The following is a 21,352-nucleotide window of genomic DNA, read 5'->3' as shown; positions in this document are numbered from 1 at the left end:
AGTGCCATGGACTGAATGGAGGAGACTGGACTTCAGCTCCTCAAGCCACATCTGAAAAACACCTCCCCCACCCCCGCCTTGGAAGGATGAAGACCTAAATGGACCCTGCTGGGGTCTCTACTTGGTGCCAGGGAACACAGGTATTTTGAACTGAATGCTGATACCACTAAGCCATCTCCTGCCCCAGAGTTAGTATTTCAGAGGTGGTTCCTACCTGTCATGGTGGAACAGCATGTTGGTCACTTCATTGAAAAGGTCAGGTTGCGTCGGAGAGAAGAAGCCACTCTTGATCTGATCAATGGCCTGCTTCAATTCAGGAAGCTTGTCATAGTATTCCTGAGCATTGTACCTGAGGTGCAGAGCGGGAAGATGTTTAACAAGCCATTTTAAACATCTGTTTGTTCTAACAATTTAACAGTGATGAATCCGGAAGCTAATTTTACCTACTGCCACGGTTAATTCACTAGTCCGGTGCTCTGGTGCCCTCTACTGCTGTGGTCCTTTTGATGCAACAGACCTTTAAGGGCAGCTCTTTCCACCTGCATGGTATTCAGAAGTTGCACCACTTCCTAATGGCTTTGTTCCTTGCCAAGGTAAACCCATGCCTATGCAGCCTCCAAGGCTGGATTACAGCAATGCCCCTTCTTTGAGCAAAGCTACCCTCCAAGGCTGGGCTTCCAAGCCAAGCGGCAGTCTGAATGCACAAAGGCTGAAGTTCAGAGTGATTGTAGTCATGTTGGATCAGGATATGAGACACACAAGGTGGGTGAGGTAATACCTATTATTGGATCAACTGCTGCTGATGCGAGAGACAAGTTTTGGAGTCGTTGGCCAGCAGTGTGATTCAAAGCTTCATTGGTATAAAGGCCCAGCCCAGGAGACTGGCTTGTTTGTTTTTTTTTTTCCCCCCCTCCCTCAAAGCTCTCCTTCATATAATGCTATACAAGAACCTCACCCTTTCTTGTCCAGCTCTGCGACATCCTGGATCCTCATGCCGAAGATGAACAAGTTCTCTTCTCCAGCCTCCTCGGCCATTTCAACGTTTGCTCCATCCATGGTCCCAATGGTCAGGGCTCCGTTCAGCATGAATTTCATGTTTCCTGTACCGGACGCTTCAGTGCCTGCCGTGGAAATCTGTTCAGACAGGTCGGTCGCTGGAATCACTGCCAATAAAATGCATTCAGAGGGTCAGAATTACTGGCTTCGTTCCTAATGCCATGAGAGTCCATTTTAAAGTCTAAACAGGAATCCATCCTTGGCGTCGCTGCCCAGTTTAAGAGCAGCATCCATTAGCATCCTTGGATTGGTGTTGTGTTGGCTCCTAGTTCTAGGGATTTATACGGATTGAAAAGTTGGCTGCAGCTTGGGACCTGGCTTTAAAAAGACACTGGCAGGACATACCAGCCTACTGCAGCTTCCTAATCAATATGGACACTTTTTAAATCCATCCTTCAGAATACATGTTTTCAAACTTAGGCTCCTGATCCTACAACTGGCTTTGTGTAGATGGAATGCTGAATCCATACAGAGGTCTGCATAGATCCTCTTGCAGGATCAGGGCCTTAGAATTCTGGCCATAGCTTCATTCCTAAATCATCATCATCAAAAACTTATACTAGGTAAGATTGCACACTGCTTGGAGAACTTTAGATCAGAGATCATTCTCCTCTGCAGTTCTTAGGCAGTGTTCGTGTTTAGGAGACTTATTCTTGATGTTTGAATTGCTGGTTTATTTTACCACCACAGCGTGCACAGAGATGGAATTTTCAAGACAACCCAACTCTAGAAGATCCAACTCTCTCTCAAGAGCTCTTGCAGTGTTGACACAGCTATGAGAGAAAACTACAGTTGTAAGCTCCACAGGAGAACCTTGTTTTGGTTTAAAGCGCACACGCACAGAAAAAGCGGTGAAGAAGTAGCTTGTCAATCCAGGTATCAAAGTGGAAGAACATACCCACACTCTCGCTCACTCTGAAAGGGAAACTGCTGTTAACCCTTCCAGCCGTGCTTCGGCTCGTGGGTCTACATATAAGCAGCAGAGCGTACAAGCTCTAGGTAGGGAAGAAAAATCTTAACTCTGCACCCAATTAGACAGGCTGATCTAAAATTACTTGGCAGCTTTATTGTAATCCTCCTCCAAACCATACTGCGCATGCAGCCTCTCCCACGGCTCTGAGCACTTTACCTTTTTCAGCCAGGGACACTCGGTAGTTCTCCAGAAAGATGACTTTCAACTTGTTTCCAACCACAGGGTCATTGTTCACCACATGACCCACAGCTGTAATGAGTTTGATGATCATTTTAGCCATGTGGTATCCAGGAGCAGCCTAGAAAAGAGCCACAGGCTGAAGATTAGCAAGGCTGTTAATAATTGTACACCCACATTCTTTGACTGCCGTTTTGCTCACACAGCTAGTTTGTTGGAACACCCTTGTTACCTTGTCTTTTTCCCCTCCATACCCCAGCCCGCTTGTTTCTTGCGTCCACCAGTTATCTTGTCATTTTGACTGTAAACTCTCTGGGGCAGGGACTGTCAATTATTCTAGGTTTGTGCTTTGCCAAGTTCAGTGGGGTACTGACTTGGCTGAAACCTTTCAGATGCTACCATAAGAGGTAGATTTTTCCAAAGGTGAAAATCCCATTAAAAGGGAGTGGGACTTTTATGCTCCTAAATCCCTTAAGTGCTTTTGAAAGTCTCCCCCATGAAGTGTCATACCACCCCCCCCTTACACAAAGCCCGGTGGGATTAACTTACTTTGCCTCCAATAACAACTGTCCTAGGCACAAATGGCTTCATAGGATCTCTCTTTATGCCTAAAAGAAAAAGGAAATGTGAAATTACCTAACATTTTCAGAACAAGTGTTGCAGACTTTCAGTACCTATCCACGCTTGCCCAGGTCAGATTGTCTCCTTCAGAAAGACAGACAGCGGGTGAGTGACTTACGGTTGTACAGGGTGATAACGTGCAGGCAGTTCATGAGCTGACGCTTGTATTCGTGGATTCTCTTCACATGCACATCAAACATGGAGGAAGGGTTAATCTTCACTTTGTATTCCTTCTCCAAGAACTGGGCAAACTTGACTTTATTCTCCTGCGGAGCAGTTAAAAAAGGGCATTATTGCACACAACGGAGTTCACACCATCCCATGGCTTGTCCAGAGATTCCCTAATCCCTTACCTGTTTCACTTTGGAAACCTCCCGAATGAAGATATCGTCATTAACAAACTTATGCAGCTTTATCAGCTGACTTAGATCTTTCACATAGTCCTCTCCTATTTTCTGTAATAAAAATAAAATTAAGTAATTCAATATGTTCATCTCTAGAGTTACTGAATAGCCTTTTTACACAGATGGTGCAAATTTAGCTCAGTCCAGGCAGACGGATACAGAATCCAGGGTGTTCTAACTTCAGGGAGGGATCAATATTTTCTAATATTATATCAGCACTTTTGTTCAAGAAATTTTAACTCAACAGGCTGAAAACTAAAATGACAAACAAGGTTTGGAAAAGGTTGGCCAGTTTTAAATTGAAAGAGTTAGAGGTCAGAGGTCCAAAGTCAAGCCCCCCGCAATCCCTCTCCCGTGGAGAGTTTCAGAACATATTTGCCAACTTGGCTTCACTAGCCATGTGGTCAAGAGCCTAGGATCTGGGCTTGAGTGGCTTGGGATTTTGGACTCTCCTAACTAGGGTTTATTCCAATAGGTCCCTGCTCCAAATGGGAGTTAAAAGGCAGACCCTCAGACATTTTTGAATGCTGGGCTTGTCAATCTGTAGCAGTATTTTGAAAGGCACAGCTCTTTCCCTTTGGGGAAAGTGTACCGGGGCCCAAGTCCTGTGCACGTCTTTGTACCACCCACAAAGAGACAAGGAGTAAGAAACTCAAGGTAGTTTTCAATTCTCCAAAGCTTGAAAATAATAATAAAAAAAAATCTTAAGGATTCTTTTAAAAGAGACTTTCACTGCTCCCTCTGGCTGCAGCATTAGTGAACAAGGTGGGAGCACCCTGCACTCACTCACTCTCTGGCTCACGGGGACGCTACTGTACAGGGCAGAGTGGGGGCAGGAATACTCTCAAAGAGACACACAGGAAGTCCCTTGATAGCTTCTCATGAGATGGGGGACCAGTATTTTAAGCAGGCTTTTGAAGGCAGTCTGGGTAGTTTTCCCACCCAGGAACGCTGAGAGATATTCCAGGCCAGGAGAAAACAGTCTGAATAAAGCAGTTTCCAATACAAATTCTCTCCCGCAAATGCCAGCCTTGAAAGACCCTCAGCCTTTGCTTCACTGTCTGGGGCTGGAAGACGAGGGGGGACAGGGTGACCAGTGGGTGGAACTGGAGGGGAGCAGCTGCTTTTTCCTTTATTCCCAGCCATAGGCACCGAGTCCGTGGGTGCTGCGGGGCAGGAGCACCCACGGGGAAAAATTAGCAGATGCTCCGCCCCCTCCGGCAGCCAAGCTCCCCCGCCCCCACCTGGCCTCCTCCTCCCCTAAGCATGCCATGTCCCCGCTCCTCCCCCTCCCAGCACTTCCCGCCTGCCACCTAACAGATGTTTGGCGGCGCTTAGGACTTTCTGGGACGGAGGGGGAGGAGGGAGGACACAGCACGCTCAGGGGAGGAGGCGGTAAAGAGGCGGGGCAGGGGCTGGAGGTGGAATTGGGGCAGGGCAACAGTGGTCCGGGGGCAGGATGGAGGAGAGGGGGTCGAGCACCCACAGGGCAGAGGGGAAGTCAGTGCCTAGGTTTCCAGCTCTTGAATCTAGTGCTGCCCCCATGGGGAGACCAACCCCCCCCAGAGAGACATGCATCTGAGCAGCCATCACTGATGCAGAGGCATCCAGCTGCTGTGTTCAGTGAGGGTGCAGAGGGCACTCCCAAAGCCGTGCCTCACTTGGAGAAAAAGCTGGTTACCATTTTAACATCGTGCCCAAGCCCTCTTTCCCACATGCTCCCAGGACATGTACATACAGAGGTGCTGTAGTTACCTCTGCTATGAGCTCTGCTAGTCCTGGGTTGCAAAGCAAGAGCCAGCGCCTGGGGGTGATTCCATTGGTCTTATTCTGAAACTTCTCTGGTTCCAGGTCAGCAAAGTCCTTGAATCTAGGACAAGGACAAGGTAATGGTCTTATTCTGAGAGGCTATTCTTCCATGCTCAGTGCGAAGCTGTTATCTGAGTGGGCATCCATGCATACAGGCAGTGTTGTCTAGAGCACAGGATTGCAAATTCTACTCCCAGCTTGGACAATGGTTGACTCGCTGCATGGCTCTGGGCTAGTTGCTTACTGTCAGAATCTCCCTTCCTGCACCATTACAAGTGGGAGTTGCAATGGTGGGGAATTAAGGGGGAAAAAGGCTAATTTTACGGCCCATTTCTATTACATTAACATTCATTCATAAATAAATGAATGTAACAATTGCTAATCCTGGCTTGCTCTCGGCATCAGTCACAAATGCTCTGCACTGTGCTGATTTGATCCTGACTCAGACAATGCCGGTTTTCCATTTTATAAGAATTTTACTTAGTTGTACTCCAGTCTTGATTTCAGACGTCTTACTGAACAGGGTCAGGCACTGCTGTACTTTGCAATTCATCCATTGCCATCAGCCACATTTATAGTTTTTCTAACTTACACCTGAGTCTTCACGATATCAGAGTGGATCTTTGCTACGCCATTAACAGCATGCGAGCCAATGATGCAGAGATGGGCCATGTTGATTCTCTTGACTCCTCCTTCTTCAATCAGGGACATTCTTCTCAGACGGTCAAGATCATTAGGAAACAGGGCTGCAACTTTCTGTGAGATGGGATAAATGCCAGTCATAAATTTGATATCTATAATTGGGCATTAAGATCAGCTGCTCTCTTAGCCAGCAGAAGGAAAGCACACCCTCTGCCCTAATAGCATCTGGGGTCTGATCAATGCAAGGACTGCTGTATGGTAAAACCCAATCCTATGTAGGTCTCTGGGGCCATCTGAAGCCTTTGTAAAATTCAGGTTATAAAGAACAGCTTCAGTTTTGATATGGGAATAGATCGAAATTTTGGAAAACAGATTTGGGATTCAAGTATCGTCCAAATGACAAATTCAAAAATGTGCTGTAATGATTTTTAAGAAAAAAGATCCACAGCAACTAGATCGTGGATACGTTCGAGCATCAATAAGGTCAGTCACTCTACAACTCAATCAATCCCAAAATAACCAGAACAAAAAAAGCCATCCCTGTCCACAAATAAGAACAGCCACCTGTATGGGCCAGTATAAAACAGGATTAAGTATACCTGACCTGATGAGTTCTGTGTAAGCTCGAAAGCTTCTCCCTTTCACGAAGAGAAGCTCGTCCAATAAAAGCTATTACCTCGTCCACCTTGTCTCTCTAAGGTTAGCTACAGCCAGCCAGCGGCGGTGCTGCTGTGAATCATGAGTCACTGAGCGTGGGCCAGGCCTAAGAGGCATCAGAGAAATGGACAATGGGACCAACAGCATCAGAAGTCCCAGAACAGAACAATAAGGAGTTCTATAGGGCCGATCCACTCCGCAGTGTGCGCTGCACATCCCAGACGAAGCAGTGTAATGGGCCTTGTTAGGAACAACCGCACTGGTTCATCCTCTACATGAGTTATAACAGCACCGTGTTCCAGGCAGCCCGGATGGCGGCACAACTGAATTCTGCTTTGAGCTCTGTTGCTGCCTGTAGCAGGGTAGCTGCCCCACTCTGGCATGAAAGGGGTTAAAGCAAGCCAGAGAGGCTGTGCAGAGTGCCAGCCAATCAAGTGGAGGCTTGAAAGCAGCCTATCAGGGCCAGGCTGGGCCCTATAAGAAGGCTGCAGGGCAGAGAGGAGTGCAGTCTCTCCCTGGTGGGTGAAGGGAGAAGCACCCAAGACAAGGACAAGACAGAGGCTGGGGGAGCTCTAGGCGGACAACTGCCGCACTGGGGCCCTGACACAAAGGGGCAGAGAAGGTGCTGTGGCTACAGGAAGTGGCCCAGGGAAGCAGGCAGTAGAGGAGAGTTTGAGGGGGGCAGTAAGTGGATGCTGCTAGAGGGTCCCTGGGTCAGGGCCCAGAGTAGCAGACGGGCCTGGGTCTCCCCTTCCCCCTCATTTGCCAGTTATGAGAGTGGCTAAGCCAGACTGCAGTTTGCCCTTGGAGAAAGGGGCTAGCCACTGAGGCAAGTGGTAGAATCTGAAGCTACCAGTCCCCCAGAAGGGGTGGGAAGAGAGCCAGCGGAGCGGGCGCAGTCAGAGGGCAGTGTCCAGAAGCGGATGCCGCGGTCCAGGAGTGACATGGGTTCGACTGTGAGGATGATGGAGACCGAGAAAGTAACTGAGAGCGAGACACCACAAGAGAAGGTGCACCACTGAAAGAGCTAATTCCTAAATCAACCAGCCCTGTTACACTGCCATTCTAGCAGTTTTGTTCCTCTCTCCTCTCCTCCCCATCATTTGCTGCATTTGAAGCCTTGTGAAGAGTTTGGATCATTGACATCTGCAAGTACTTGTTTCTGCCCTCTCTGGAAAATCCAATGCTCCACAAAATCAGCATTATCCGGTCTCCCCTGCTCCCATAAATAAATATTGTGTGTGTCTGGGCAAAGCATCTTTACCCACTGGCAGAGCGGTTTGATTCACCAGTTTCTCCTTTAGGAACGAATTTAGTGTTTGATTTCCCCCCCCTACTCTGAGCTTTCTTATAGGGCCACTGATACAGCAGTAGGGGGGGAAAGGCAGGAGTAGAGAGAGAAATTTTACTAATTCTGCATCCTGGCTTGGTTTCACATTTACACTAAGGCCCCTTTGTGCTGCCAGAGTGCAAAGAGACCTTAATGTCCTTGAGATTTAAGCCCTCCCTTGTTTATTTTACACTCCTGAGTCAGCCCCATCTTCTCTAGAGTGAGCTTAATATTTCAGGAGGAAAACAACTTTGTTTCTCAGAGGGACTTCTTGTTAAAAATCGATAGATCAGACAGCCAGTAATGGTATAAAGAGGAAACGCAAAAAAGGATTGCCTGTGGTTTAGCCCAATCCTTATGTCAAGGACCCCCTTCTTTTCCCTACCCTCTGTTGAAAAAGAAATTCAGCACAGATCCTCACAGCCACACATGCAGATTCCATGTCAGAGAGAAGCCAGCCCATTACCACCACCACGCCCTGGCACATCACAGAAAGATACCGGATGCTTCCTTTCCCCTCCCACAGCGGGATGTGTTCGGCACTGAGCGAGTGTCCCTTTCATTTCAAGTTACTTACGTCCAGATGCCTCTGGTTTATTTCGTAAATTATTTGCAGATGTCTCGGGAGCAGCTTCTCCACAAGATCGACCGGCCAGCGCTCTAGAGCTTCAGGGAGCACCGTGTGGTTTGTGTAGGCAAAGGTCTGCTTGGTGATATCCCAGGCCTGGCGTTCAATAGAGGGGGTTAACGGTTAAAAGAGTAAAGCCAAGGACGCCCCAAACCTGTACAACACCCACATACTACCCACTCTGACAAAACTTTACTCAGACCCAGTCCTGGGATACAAATTGTCCTCTCACGAGGCGGGGGTAGGGGTGTATGTGCCTGGGGGCTGGGTCTGCTGCAGACTCCCTGAAGCTTAGCCGGAAAGTAATTTAATCTCTGCAGCCTGGCCTACACTAAATCAGTTTAACTACATCACTTGGGGAGGGGGGGAGGGGTGTGTGAAAAATCCACACCTATGAGTGGTAGAGTTAAGCTGACCTAAACCCCCTCACCTGCCATGTAGACAGACCCCTCTCAGGGAGGCGGATTAAATACAGCGACAGGAGAACCGCATCCCCCCATTGGCGTGGGTAGTGCCTACAGTGGTGTGGCTGCAGCAGTAACATTTCAAGTGTAGACAAGCCCTGAATCTGCATTCGCCATCTGTAAAGTGGGGATGATGCCACCTCCTGTGTCTCCTCTATGTAAACGGACAGCTCTTACTAGGTAAATGTACAGCACCTGGCACAACAGGGCTATGTTCTCGTTTGGGGCCTCTTGGATGACTTTAATACCAACAACCAACTTGTCAATCTATGCTGGTCACTCCAATTGTCTCCTTCATAAAACTATGATGAAACAGGCCTTTCTGACAAACAAGAACATTGTTGAACAAAGGGAAATTTCATTCCTTGCAATAGATGCTTCCAGCAAGCAGACTCAGATTTTGCAGATCCTTAATGCTCTGCTTGTTTCTTTCAAATCAGAAGAAACAGGCTTTTTAAACAAACTCCCATGGATTCTCATATGGAATGGTGAACTTTTTTTATGCTGGAATTTTATTAAACTCCTATATAAGAGTTCCAGATTGTAATGTTCTGTTTGACCAGTACAGTCTGTGGCTGCTAGTTATTGGTTCCATAAATCCTAGCTTAGTTACTGCTCTAAAGATGCAGATTATTGATGAAGTTGTTACAGGCAGCTGCTGTTCCATATCCTGCATGAGAAAGGTAGTGTATCCTGATAACTACTTTTAGCTAGCTATTTTTAATCTAAGAAGTTTTAGCACGTTTACAAATCCTTGCCACATAAATGTCAGACAATCATCATTACGACAGTGAGCCTTTGTTTAGAGAAGCACACAGGACTATCATCTCTATTTAACAGGCTGTGCCCATATTATGGAATGAGCATCTCTGCATCGATGGCTTTGTGCTGCACAGGAAAAGATTCAGTTTCCAAATGGTTGGTAGTCAGTTAGCTTACAAGTGCAACAAGAGTACGTATAAAGAATAGATACAGATCAGTGAACATCTGACTGGCATGTGTGCAAACCCACTGAGCAAGCACTGTGTGAGGATTTGTGTATGCACTTTGTATATGCAACCCAACTTGGGCATATTTATTTTTATATTATATATAAAATAATAATAAAGGTGTATATATATCTGATGTTGACACATGCAAAAGTGTTAGCAGACTTTTGAAAATGTAGGGCTATGCATGGAGCAGATTGACCTCTTCAGTAGTACACCTCTACCCCGATAGAACGCGAATTGGGATAGGACGTGATAAAGCAGCGCTCTGGGGGGCAGGGCTGCGTGCTCCGGCGGATCACTGCTTTAGCGTGTCTGGCTCCGACACGCTGAGGGTGCCGGGCCGAGGGTCTCGGGGGGCAGACAGGGAGAAGTGGGGGGTTGGATGCTTTGGAGGTTCTGGGGGAGGGGCAGTCAGGGATGGGGGCGTTGGATAGGGCGTAGGAGTCCCGGGGGGCCTGTCAGGGGGCGGGGCTGTGGATAAGCATCGGGGCAGTCAGGGGACAGGGTTGGATAGGGCATGGGAGTCCCGGGGGGCCTGTCACAGGGTGGGGGTGTGGATAGGGGTCGGGGCAGTCAGGGGACGGGGCGGGGGGGGGGGGGTTGAATGGGTCGGGGGTTCCGAGGGGTCAGTCAGGGGGCAGGAAGTGACTATTAATAACGGAAATGTTCGAGGCCAATGCAAGTTCGATATAAAGCAATAAGATTTTTTGGCCCCCGAGGACCGCGTTATATCGGGGTAGAGGTGTAATTTGTTTTATTGATTTCTGAACAGATCCATTTTTGAACAACAGAAACCTCACAAAAGGTTTTACAACTTAAAGATATAACTGTGCGTATCACAAGTTTAAAATTGGCCTCCATAAGTCCCTAAAGCTGTCCTGACAAGGCCTGCTACCTATCACTTTCTTCAACTTTGTGGTCTTGATCACAGTGTAGTTAGATTACAGGGGTAAATCCAAGAGTCTTGTCAATATTCTGTCATATGCCGTGAGAAAGGTAAGGGATTATCTAGGCAGCTGCTCTTTAGCAAGACTACACTTGCAACGTTTGGTATTCTCGATCACAGAAAAAGCACAGAGATGATTTTCCAAACCTTAGTCCATGGCAGTTTTTCAATGTCCACAAAAACCCTCATCAATTCGGGAATGGCCAGTGCAGGATGAGTGTCATTCAGCTGAATCGCTACCTATAAAAATAATACAAAATTCAAGCAACCAAACCTGTAATCCTTCATTTTGCCCCACAGCGAGCTGCTTCGAGACATGTCAAATATGCTACCTTTCCATTGATTTATTCCCTCCTTTGAAGCTGGGTGGGTTTGAAAGTGAGTTCTTAGTCTAGGAAATACCATATCAGATCCTGAGAGAATCACTTGGTCTTCACAGCCAAAACATTTATGAGGAAGCGGAAAGCATGCTTTCAAACTCAATCATTACAGACTTCACTTGGCCATTATCCCATAACGTTTACCTGATCTGGAAAAGAATCAAATATAGTTCGAACACTTTCTGTGCTTCCAAATTTGGATGCTTTGAAACGTCGGATGATATCCTGGAGGGTGGCAGCCACGACGAAGTACTCCTGCTTCAGACGCAACTCTTTGCCTTCGAAAAACTACAAACAAGAACAGACAGGAATGCTACATAACCTGAACAGTTAAGGGACAGGTGCAATACAAGAAGGGTTTAATTCTCAGTTGGTTTGAGCTTAAATTGATCTGGGTTGCTCTAACCTTACAGCAGTGTGTTACTTTTTGGTTTTGGTATTTCCCCAGCAGCATTTGCAAATTCAACATTGCAGCATTGTGCCAATGCATGAGAATGAAAAACCGAACCTGACTAGAAAGAAGGAAGCTGTCCAGTTTGTTTTCCCTTGCCTTCAGTGAGTGAAATTGCTGAAGGAAAAAGGCAGAAAAAGACGAGAAGAAAGTTCATTTGTAAGGATTCTTTTCAGTGTTATAATCCCTGTGATTGGTTTAACCTGTAGCTACTGACTCCTTGTGCTGAACTGAGGCGGGAAGTAACTCTTCACACTCCTAGGCATACATGAGCAGGGCACCCAGCATGCCTTGCTTGGATGACAGGTCAAATCCCATCCCTGCTGGAGCCAGTTCTCTGCTTTGTTGAGGCAGCTGAAGGGAGTTCTGGCAACGAAGGAAGCCACATAGGAAGCCAAACATATCTTACACCAACATTTTCAAAATCCAGGGCCTAATGTTAGGCTTCCAAACAAAAGTGACCCGATGCCCACGAATATTAGAGGAACAATGAATTTAACCTCATGCCATTTTTTGACCTTGCGTGAGTTCAGCTGGAGCATCAGCCTGACTGGTTTTGGATTTAAGAAGTCTTCCTTAAACCGGATTTGTTGATTTCTCTCTTTAAAAGGGCCTTGTCAGATCAAATTAGTCACACAATTCAGGGTTTATGAAAGACCGCCTTTTACAACACGCATAACTTCATTTCTCTCTTTAAAATTTCGGGTGGTATTTTCGAGTGCCCACATGGATTGAGGAGCACAAGTCACAGCTTTCAGTAGAACTTGTGCTCCTAAATTTCGTAGATGCTTTTGAAACACGCCCCGGCCGCGCTCCCCCCGGCAATGAATATTTTAAAATACTCCTCTGCAGTGTGTGAAACCCCAGCTTCATGTCAGGCTAACTTAAGAAAACCATGAAGTAATGCTGATTGAAACGGCTCAGTGTTTGCTTCCCACAATGCATGGAGGCTCACTGTTCTTTTGTTGGTGTTTTTCTGATATGCCCTCTGCTCCAGTAGTCTGACACGGAGAGCAGGATTAACCCGTTTCCCTGTCTGGGCACGAGGAGGTTTTGATTCAGCTAATTAATCAAACGAACGAGCAACAGGCTCTAGCAGTGAAACCTTTAGCAATTTTTGGATGACTTACATTATCGTTCGGATAGAGGACACGTGATATGTTCTCAGCCAAATTTCTGTCCAAGACGGCTTGAATGTAATCTCCAACGTTAACTACAAGGGAAGGGTTGAGTCAATGCAAGCGCACGTTGCACAAGAGGCTTGATGGGTTGCACGCAGGACAGTTAACAGTCAGAGGAATGACAGAAAGCTGGGGAATCGGACAATAAAGCAACACAAGCTTGACTGTCAAAGTAACGGGCGAGTCAGGAGCAGGCCCAGTTACTGGGCTATTCAAACTGGATCCTTCATCCTTGACTACCTCCCCCCCGTAATTTCCCTTTACTGTTGGTTAAATAGCAAGTTCCAGTCCTTGTCCCAGCAGCATTCTATCATCCATGTTATTTCACTGCTCTCCCTGGCAGCCCTCCTCCTCCCCGCTCACTCCAAAGCATGCGATCGGCCTCAGATGTGGGGAGATTCAGGACAGAAGTGAATATGTCACAGAAGAGGTACTCACAGTCTCGGAGGTTGAAGTCATTAGGTGCCCGAGCAGACCACAGCCGCATGGTGTTGACAGTGTTATTCATGTATCCAGGCACAGGGGTATCGTAGGGCAAGGCAAGGACCACCTATTACACAGGGGTTACAGTATGACCTGTAGTGAGCCAGATTTGGAGGTCTTTTTTAGAGAAGAAGCTGGAATTAAAGCGTGACTTTGTGCGATATTCCGACTATTCCCAGAAACACAGCACGCCCCTAGATGTGTCAGTCAAGGCTACACACGGGGCCTGACCAAAACCACCTGAAGTGAATAGAAGGATTCCCACTGACTTCAAAGAGCAATGGAACAGGCCCACAGAAAGCATATGTTGAAACGACATGGAATTCAAAGCCCAATGGTGTCAGTAAGCGTCTTTCCACTGACTTCAACAGGCTGTGGATCGGGCCCTTAATAGTCAGTTTGGCACTGCTAATTATACAAAATTATCTGTTGCTCAGAACATTGTTGGGATTCTTTGCTAACTTAAAAAAACCTGAAAAGGTGGCCATAAAAATATGCTTGAAATGTACAAAACTGTTAGAAATAGAATTAGAAAAGCAAGTTGTGGCTAATCAAGTTGAATACTGACTTCTCCTTAAAAAGGGAGAATTTGCAACTAGGTCTCCAACTCCAGCAATAGGAACCACTCATTTACACCTTAAAGGGGGGGGGGCGTAGAATATATTCTAGAAACATGCTCAGGAACATTGCTCCCAGCCCTTATACACCCATTGCAACCATCTAGATTTTGGAAAGTGCTATAATTCAGGACACGGGGTTGGGAGGAAGAGGGGGAGTGTTAGTGTTATGGAAAAACTAATCAGCACTCATCCCCTCCAGCCTGCAAAGAGAAGTTGCTCAGACTTTGATCTGAAGATGGGGTGTCTGGGGAACCCCCAATTTCCCTGCCAGCTCCACACAGACAGATGGCACTGTCAGCACGGGACACTCCATATGGTATCTGCAGGCTGAGCAGTTACCAGCACAGAGGCCTGGTCAGAGGTTTGCCCGTCAGTAGCTGGCTATATATTATGCCAGGGTTGTTTGTGCTCAGGGGTGAAAGTGAAGTTTTCATTCCTACTCCCAGTACTGGGATCAGCCCAGGCTGCAAAGCAAGGGCTAGGAGGCACTTTGAAACGTTTGGTTAAAAGCAGTATTTCTTTGCAAGGCCAGCCTTCGCTCAGCTGTGGTCTCTTAGATGATTATGGTTCGTTTCCTGTCAGCAGCACAAATGTGCTGCATCTCGCAGACTTCTTTTCTGACTACAGTACAGAGAGTCAGTTCATTTCCGTGGACATAAACAGCTGAACAAATGTACAGAAGGATGCTACGATAATACAAATAAACAGACAAGTAATAAAAGAATGCTACTTTACAACCTGCTGAATCTTACTAACTTCGTCCACTTCTACTAATTTCATTAAGTAATAAGATTATTTCTTTTAAGCTTCATGTAGAGTAGTTTCTAAAGAAATATCCTTCTCCACCTCCCCCCAGATGTTTACAGCTTCTTCATCTGGTGGCAGACAGCCACCATAGGACTGCCCCACTTTAAACTGGCCATTAAATGCAGGTGGGACGTTCAAAGCTCTGTAGCAGTTTCCACAGACTTTGTATTTAACTCAAAAGAGGATCCCAGGTTAAGGGGGGGCCAAGAAGAGCTGCAATAGAATTCAGGAGTAATCACAGATTGTCATGTTGAGCCTCCTTGAAGTTTATGGAAGGAATAAATGACCAAGACGTGGGCGCCACCTCAGATTTATCCCCTTTTATACCCTTCCTAAACAGACCACGCTGCTGGCAAGCCACAGTGTCCCTTACACAACAGCAAAGGAACAACAGACATCGGTTTTCGTGCACTGGAACTGCGAGAAGTTTTCTTTCAGGATAAAATACTCAGTTTCTAGCTGTTTGGAAAAAAAAAAAATGCATTTCCTCCTTCAACAGGCCTGTGCATGACCCAGCTCACGTCAGTACCTGCGTATCGACCCACTTCTGTCCACTCTTGGTGTGTTCCACTCTTCCATAAAAGTGGACAGGCAGCATGTACTCGGGACGGGCTTTCTCCCAGGGGTTGCCATGTCTAAGCCAGTCGTCGGCTTCTTCCACCTAGAAGGGGGATAGTTAAACAGAACCATTTTTTACCCCCACCTCATGCAAGGTGAAGCAAACAAGCTAAATGCCACCGTTTGAGCTAATGCAACAAAAACATTTGGGATCAAAGAGGTTATATTTTTAGGGCCTGGAATAGAGAGAGTACATCCAAGTGTTTGGATTGAGTTGTATGGCCCTTCAGGTATGTCTACACTGCAAAGAAAAACTCACGGAGGGGAGTTTCAGAGCCTGGGTCAATGACACTGGCTTGCGAGCCTCAGGCTTTAGGGCTAAATCTAGCAGCGTAGAAGTTTGGGCTCAGGCTGGAGCCTGTACTCAAACCCAGTGCGTGTGTGTGGGGGTGGGTGGGGTGTCTTGGGGCCCAGGCACCAGCTGCTGTTTTTAGCCCTGCAGATCCAGCCCCACGAGCTGGAACCAGCTGACCTGGGCTCTCACTCTGCCGCAGGTTTCTCTCTGCAGCGTAGATGTACCCTACGAAGCCAGGCCCATTAACATAAAAGTAACTTATTCATACGCTTCCCGTTCAGAGAGATCTAATAAGTGGACTCAGGGCAATGATGGGTCAAAGACAATCAGAGAAAAATGCCTCAGTTCTTGCTTCTGATTTAGATACTGGGATGAGGCCTAAACAGCGCAGAAAATTGCAAGGAAGTTACTGACCCCTTGAGAGAATAGGGCTGCTTTTTTGTTCAATGATGATTTTTTCAATATTGAGCACAGTCCTAAGAAAATCTGGGGGGAGGGGATGGGGATTTTTAAAGACATTTGTCCTTCAGATTATTCCTTGGAGCGGTGTGTTTCTCTCAGCATTTGATTCATTTCAGAATGGAACCAAAAACAAAAAAAAAAGAAAAAAGTGGTTTATTTCCCAGTGTTAACAGTGGAAGACAACTCTGCATAGCGCTGGCATGATGCTGAAAACTTAAAATCAAGGATAAGTAGACTCAATATATGCGGACAAGTGGAACTCACTCATCTTTTAGAGAAATGGGACAATTTGCCACTGTGAAAGGGACATGGCAGTTGGGACTCAAAGAATTGGAAGACTGAGTTATGCCAGTTTAGCCTCTACACTGTGTCTTTGTACCGCTCTTACTTGGGACATGGGAGAAGAGGAAGGGAAGTAACAGCTATTTTTACATTTTATTTTGGTAAAAAAAATATATATTTTTTTTTATAGGGGAGGACTTTTACCCCCCCACTGTCTCTTAATTGAAGCAAACTCTGGGCAATACAATAGCAGCTCACCTTAAGTGATCACTCTCTCGTTACAGGGTGTATGGTAACACCAATCGTTTCATGTTCTGTGTGTATATAAGTCTCCCCACTGTATTTTCCACTAAATGCATCCGATGAAGAGGGCTGTAGCTCACGAAAGCTTATGCTCAAATAAATTGGTTAATCTCTAAGGTGCCACAAGTCCTCCTTTTCTTGTTGGTTTAACTGTGTCACTCAGGGGTGTGCATTTTTCACACCCGCGCAATCTAGTTATACTGACCCAATTTCCTAGGTGCAGACCTTAGACATCCATCTTTCATCGAAAGCCAGTGGAAAGAGGACCCCTATCTCCCATTCATGCCTTTGATAAGCTCCTAAAAAGTTAGGACTAAGCAGATCCTCAGCACACACCCTGCCTCTTGGCCCTCTCATGGGTCATACTTCAAAGGAAGCCCTCCCAAGAGGTCCCCATCTTGGGAAGCCCTAAACTGAAAGGGTGCTGCAGCCATGGAAGGTAAGGGACGGTCTAGTGCCACTGGTATCATGTTTCAGTACCAGATATGGACTAGTCACAGAGCTTGCTTATACACACCAGATGGGATCAGCATAAGACCCTTTAGTGCTCAGCCAGGTACAGCTGAGCTATGTTTAAATAAGGTATTTTACACACAGCACCACCCAGTAGCCGAACAGTTTCATACACTTTATCATTCCATTCCTTCTCCTCTAAATTCTACATTCCCACCATTTAACCTCAAAGACAGCAAGATAGTCTGTTCAATGTATCAGTTCATTAACTGTCTCTAAATCATACTGGTTTTCTAATCACATGACCTGAATGTGTAACATGGTCATCTGGCTGTCCATTAGTTGCAACGACTGACTGCGGTTCACTTGGAATCCTTTTTATTCTGCATCGGCCATCTGTAGAGTTTGTTCCTCAACAATCAACAGAGCAAACTGTAGAAGTTGACAGTTTCTGTTGAACTCTTCATTGTTGCTCTCAATCACATGATCTGGGCACAAAATTCTTTTTCTTTACAACAGCTGGAGTTGTCCATCCATTTTCTCCATTCAATTAGACATGAACACAGTCACCAGATTCTAGACCTGGCAGTTCTCAGAGGAATGTCTATTGTAGAAGTGTTCATAAACACCTTTAGCCTTTTTATTCAACTTTGCTACTCTCTTCATGTCTGTCCACTTTGGAGATGGATTCTTTTCCAAAGTTGGAACAGTAGTTCTAACTTTGGAAAAGAATCCGAGTTGCCTTCCCCTCAGGAGTTGTGCTGGACTATATCCAGTGGCTCTGTTGGTGTCTCTCTGTAACTCAGAAGACCAAGGAATGGATCTTCCTTCTGTAGGATTTTCTTGGCTGCCTGTACAGCTCTCTCAGCCTCTCCTTTCACTTGTGCCTAATGTAGGCTGCTACAAAATCATATCTTGTTCAGAAGGACTTGCATTCTGCTGTAGCAAATTGTGGTCTGTTGTCCATCACAGTTGTTCTGGAATACCGAAGTGAGCAAAAGTTCACTTCAGCTTCTCAATAACTATGTCATTCAAGAATATTCCACACTGACCAGGTAATAAGGTCCTCTGAATTTGCATAAATGTGCAGCTCTCTCTTCCAACGTCTCTCTAGTAAGGGTGTTTGTACACTGTATGGTTCAGCATGGTCTCAATTTGATTTGTACTGGATCTTCTCTCAAAAGTCCAATATCAAACTCCCCACTGAGTTCTTCCATCTTTCTCACTAGGCCCATCATGGTTGCCTCGCTGTCTTTGATCACTCACACACAGAATGCAAAGCTTTTATCTTGGTAAGTTTTTCTGTGCAGAACTGGCCCTTGCAGTTCAGAATACCTCCAGGGCAAGCCAGAGAGGCGCCAGATGGGGTTGAAGTTGATTGTAAGTCCCTTCTGAGATGACTGTGATGTCAGTTCCTGAGTCAATTTTGAAGTCAATAATCTTGCTATGAACATTCAGTTTCACTCTCCAGGCAGGCTCTATGTCAGCACAAGCGATAGATCCCAGAAACAATGGCTCTTGATTGTCTGTAATGTGAGCCAACTCCCTGACTGCTTTGGTGCACGAAACAGTTGCATGGAATATGGACATTTAGCATGTATTACACGGTGTGCCTCCGGCTGGACATGCATAATCTCTTGGGATATGACTTTTCCCAGAGCTCGTAGAATTTGTCCCTCTTAGCCTGGGAGTTCTCTCCCCTTGCCTCAGAGGTTTTATGACAACTTAACACTGAAGTGTCTGTTTACAGTTTCTAAGCTCCTTTTCAGTTGCTCTAAGAAGTTTTGCTATCTGCGCAGGTCAGACTGCTTTGCTTTCTGTACTCTCCTTTCAACCGTCACTGCTGTGAGAGGTTTTTCCTTTCTGTTAACCCAATAACCAGCCTCCATCTGATTGTTTTCATGTTTTGCATTCCCCAAAATCAGTTGTGAGCCAATGTACGCAGAGCTCTTATGAAACATTCAACATTTCCCCTGGTTCTTGAATTCTCCGATGAAAACATGCTCTTCCATAAAGTATGCATCAAACATAGCCAGAAGCCTTTCATGGTCATCTGTACTGAAAGGTTTCAGAGTAACAGCCGTGTTAGTCTGTATTCGCAAAAAGAAAAGGAGTACTTGTGGCACCTTAGAGACTAACCAATTTATTTGAGCATGAGCTTTCGTGAGCTACAGCTCACTTCATCGGATCCGATGAAGTGAGCTGTAGCTCACGAAAGCTCATGCTCAAATAAATTGGTTAGTCTCTAAGGTGCCACAAGTACTCCTTTTCTATCTGTACTGAAGTCAGTCACAAAGTCAAAGGATTTAAAGCTCTGCTCTGCTTGCTTCCCCATAGCCCAAATTAAAGATAATACCTCTACATCTCCAGGTTCATTGTGGAGGTTGTGTGCAGTTCAGACTCTTGTGAAATACTGCTTAATCTATCCATTGTGACAGCTTGCTAAAGCTCTCTTGGGCATTGAAGAGTGACAACCTGGCAACCTTTGTTGCGGTTTTCCTTCTATTTCTGTTGTCAATTTACTCCTGACACCATGTCACGTTCCTGTACCAGATATGGCCTGGCTACAGAGCTTGCTTATACACACCAGGTGAGTTCATCATAAGATGATTTAAAATACATAGGAGTAGAGGACAAGACCATGTTAAGACAAAGCAACCAAAGAGTGAGGAACGAATGTCACTATCCTGCTGTTTAACTAAACAGCTCTTTTAATAGGAAAGAAGTTATAAACTGTGCATGCTGAGGAAGGCAGGTTGGGGTGAGGTTCGTTTAAATAAGGCATTTTACACACTGTGCCACCGAGTGGCTGAACATTCCATTACCATTAGTGAAATCATTTGTTCACATGGCTCTTGGATGAGGCTTTTTGGCAGCTGATCTGTAGATGCACAAAGAGCTCCCAAGTTCATTAGCTGGAGAGCCTGATTTCTTTGAGAGAATCCATGCACAGGAGAGTTGGAGAGCCACATTGTTCAGAGCTTTGGGGACAGATTGTCAGAACAGAGGTCTGAAGATTTTCATTAAAAATGCACACTCTGTGAGCTGATGTGCAAACTGGGCATCTAGAATTCTGTGCATTCTCCGGCACAAAGCCTGACTTGCATTTGCAGTTATGGTAACTGCACATGAAAATTCAAACAAACACTTATACCCACACCAGGCACCTATAATCTGACCTTTTCTGTTCACTTTAATTAAAACTAAAAGACTATAATAAGAAACACTTAGGAAATCTTTACATGGTTGTATGTTTAATTTCATGCAACACCAACCAGTAAAAGACTTTATTTCAAGTTTAACATCCCAGTAACTGCTCATGTTGACAATCATGGGTTAGCCTGGGCATCTCTGTTTTGTAATCTCTACATTGAACCCTGGTTATCATTTGCAAGATCTTCAGTTAATGATTTCCCCAATTTCAACAACTCAGTTGCTTAAAAAAAGATGTTGAAAGCCAGGTCCTCCACAACAATGCAAGACCTTATAGCTCCAAATATATCAGAGTATTTTTAGAGCTATAAGAGCACCGGAGCTCCATGAGAGGCAGATGACCATTGACGGAGAAGCGTTCCTTCTAATATGCTTTTTTCCAGACAAAGATGATTACAATAGTCTAAGACCAGATCTGTTTACAAGGTAATTGGTTCCCTGTCCGCTCACTAACTCAACTGGATCTTGTGAGTGTGATGAGACAGGAATAGATTTAATAAGAATTTAAACCTCATCCTGGAGACCTGCTAATGAAGCAGGTTGGCACCTCAGTGAAGAAGTGCTGCTAAACGGAAGACTATAGATTAGACACTGCCTTAATACTGCTGAATGAGAGCTATAGAGGAGACAGCCATTATGTACAGGTCATAGGAGTAGAGGACAGGACCATGTTAAGACAAAGCAACCAAAGAGTGAGGAAGAAAAATCATTGCCCTGCTGTTTAACTAGCAGATCTTTAATAGGAAAGCAGTTAAAAACTGCACGCTGAGGAAGGCTGGCTGTTCATAGGATTAGTCACTGTTCCCTTTCCATGAGTCAGATGGAATTCTGTATAATCAACTGCAGGGCGGATAAGAGCCCAGGCCAAACATGCAATGTTGGCTACACTTTAAAATAAATATATATTTACACACACACGCGCGCGCGCACCCTCCAGGACCATTAGAAGAGTTGGATACCACAGATTTGTGCTAATAAAGGAGAGTTTCAGATTACAGCTCCAGATGAAAGCTTATTGACAACACAAAAGAAATAAAAGATTGGAGCACTGCAGATGGAAGAGAACAGCTAGGCCTGTCACAAAGAAAGAGGACTTTCCCAGTTT

At 45.6% G+C, this 21,352-nt stretch overlaps 1 protein-coding gene across 2 annotated transcripts in view; it reads right to left on the bottom strand.

Moving 5' to 3' along the window:
- Window positions 1-21,352, bottom strand: part of PYGL (glycogen phosphorylase L) — a 40,132-nt gene that overhangs the window by 6,947 nt on the left and 11,833 nt on the right. For both annotated transcript variants that reach the window (XM_073350178.1, XM_073350179.1), the window contains exons 6-19: window positions 15,151-15,282; window positions 13,150-13,261; window positions 12,661-12,743; window positions 11,224-11,367; window positions 10,847-10,939; window positions 8,247-8,393; window positions 5,633-5,796; window positions 4,987-5,101; window positions 3,181-3,282; window positions 2,946-3,093; window positions 2,756-2,814; window positions 2,186-2,327; window positions 956-1,163; window positions 215-349 (exon numbers count right to left, since the gene is read on the bottom strand). In XM_073350178.1, the coding sequence (XP_073206279.1) occupies window positions 215-349; window positions 956-1,163; window positions 2,186-2,327; window positions 2,756-2,814; window positions 2,946-3,093; window positions 3,181-3,282; window positions 4,987-5,101; window positions 5,633-5,796; window positions 8,247-8,393; window positions 10,847-10,939; window positions 11,224-11,367; window positions 12,661-12,743; window positions 13,150-13,261; window positions 15,151-15,282 (1,784 nt within the window). The remainder of the gene's footprint in view (window positions 1-214; window positions 350-955; window positions 1,164-2,185; window positions 2,328-2,755; window positions 2,815-2,945; window positions 3,094-3,180; window positions 3,283-4,986; window positions 5,102-5,632; window positions 5,797-8,246; window positions 8,394-10,846; window positions 10,940-11,223; window positions 11,368-12,660; window positions 12,744-13,149; window positions 13,262-15,150; window positions 15,283-21,352) is intronic.

The sequence above is a fragment of the Lepidochelys kempii genome, chromosome 6 (genome assembly GCF_965140265.1).
Source record: "Lepidochelys kempii isolate rLepKem1 chromosome 6, rLepKem1.hap2, whole genome shotgun sequence".
Taxonomy (NCBI): Eukaryota; Metazoa; Chordata; order Testudines; family Cheloniidae; genus Lepidochelys; species Lepidochelys kempii.
This window is presented reverse-complemented; position numbering and strand designations above follow the sequence as displayed.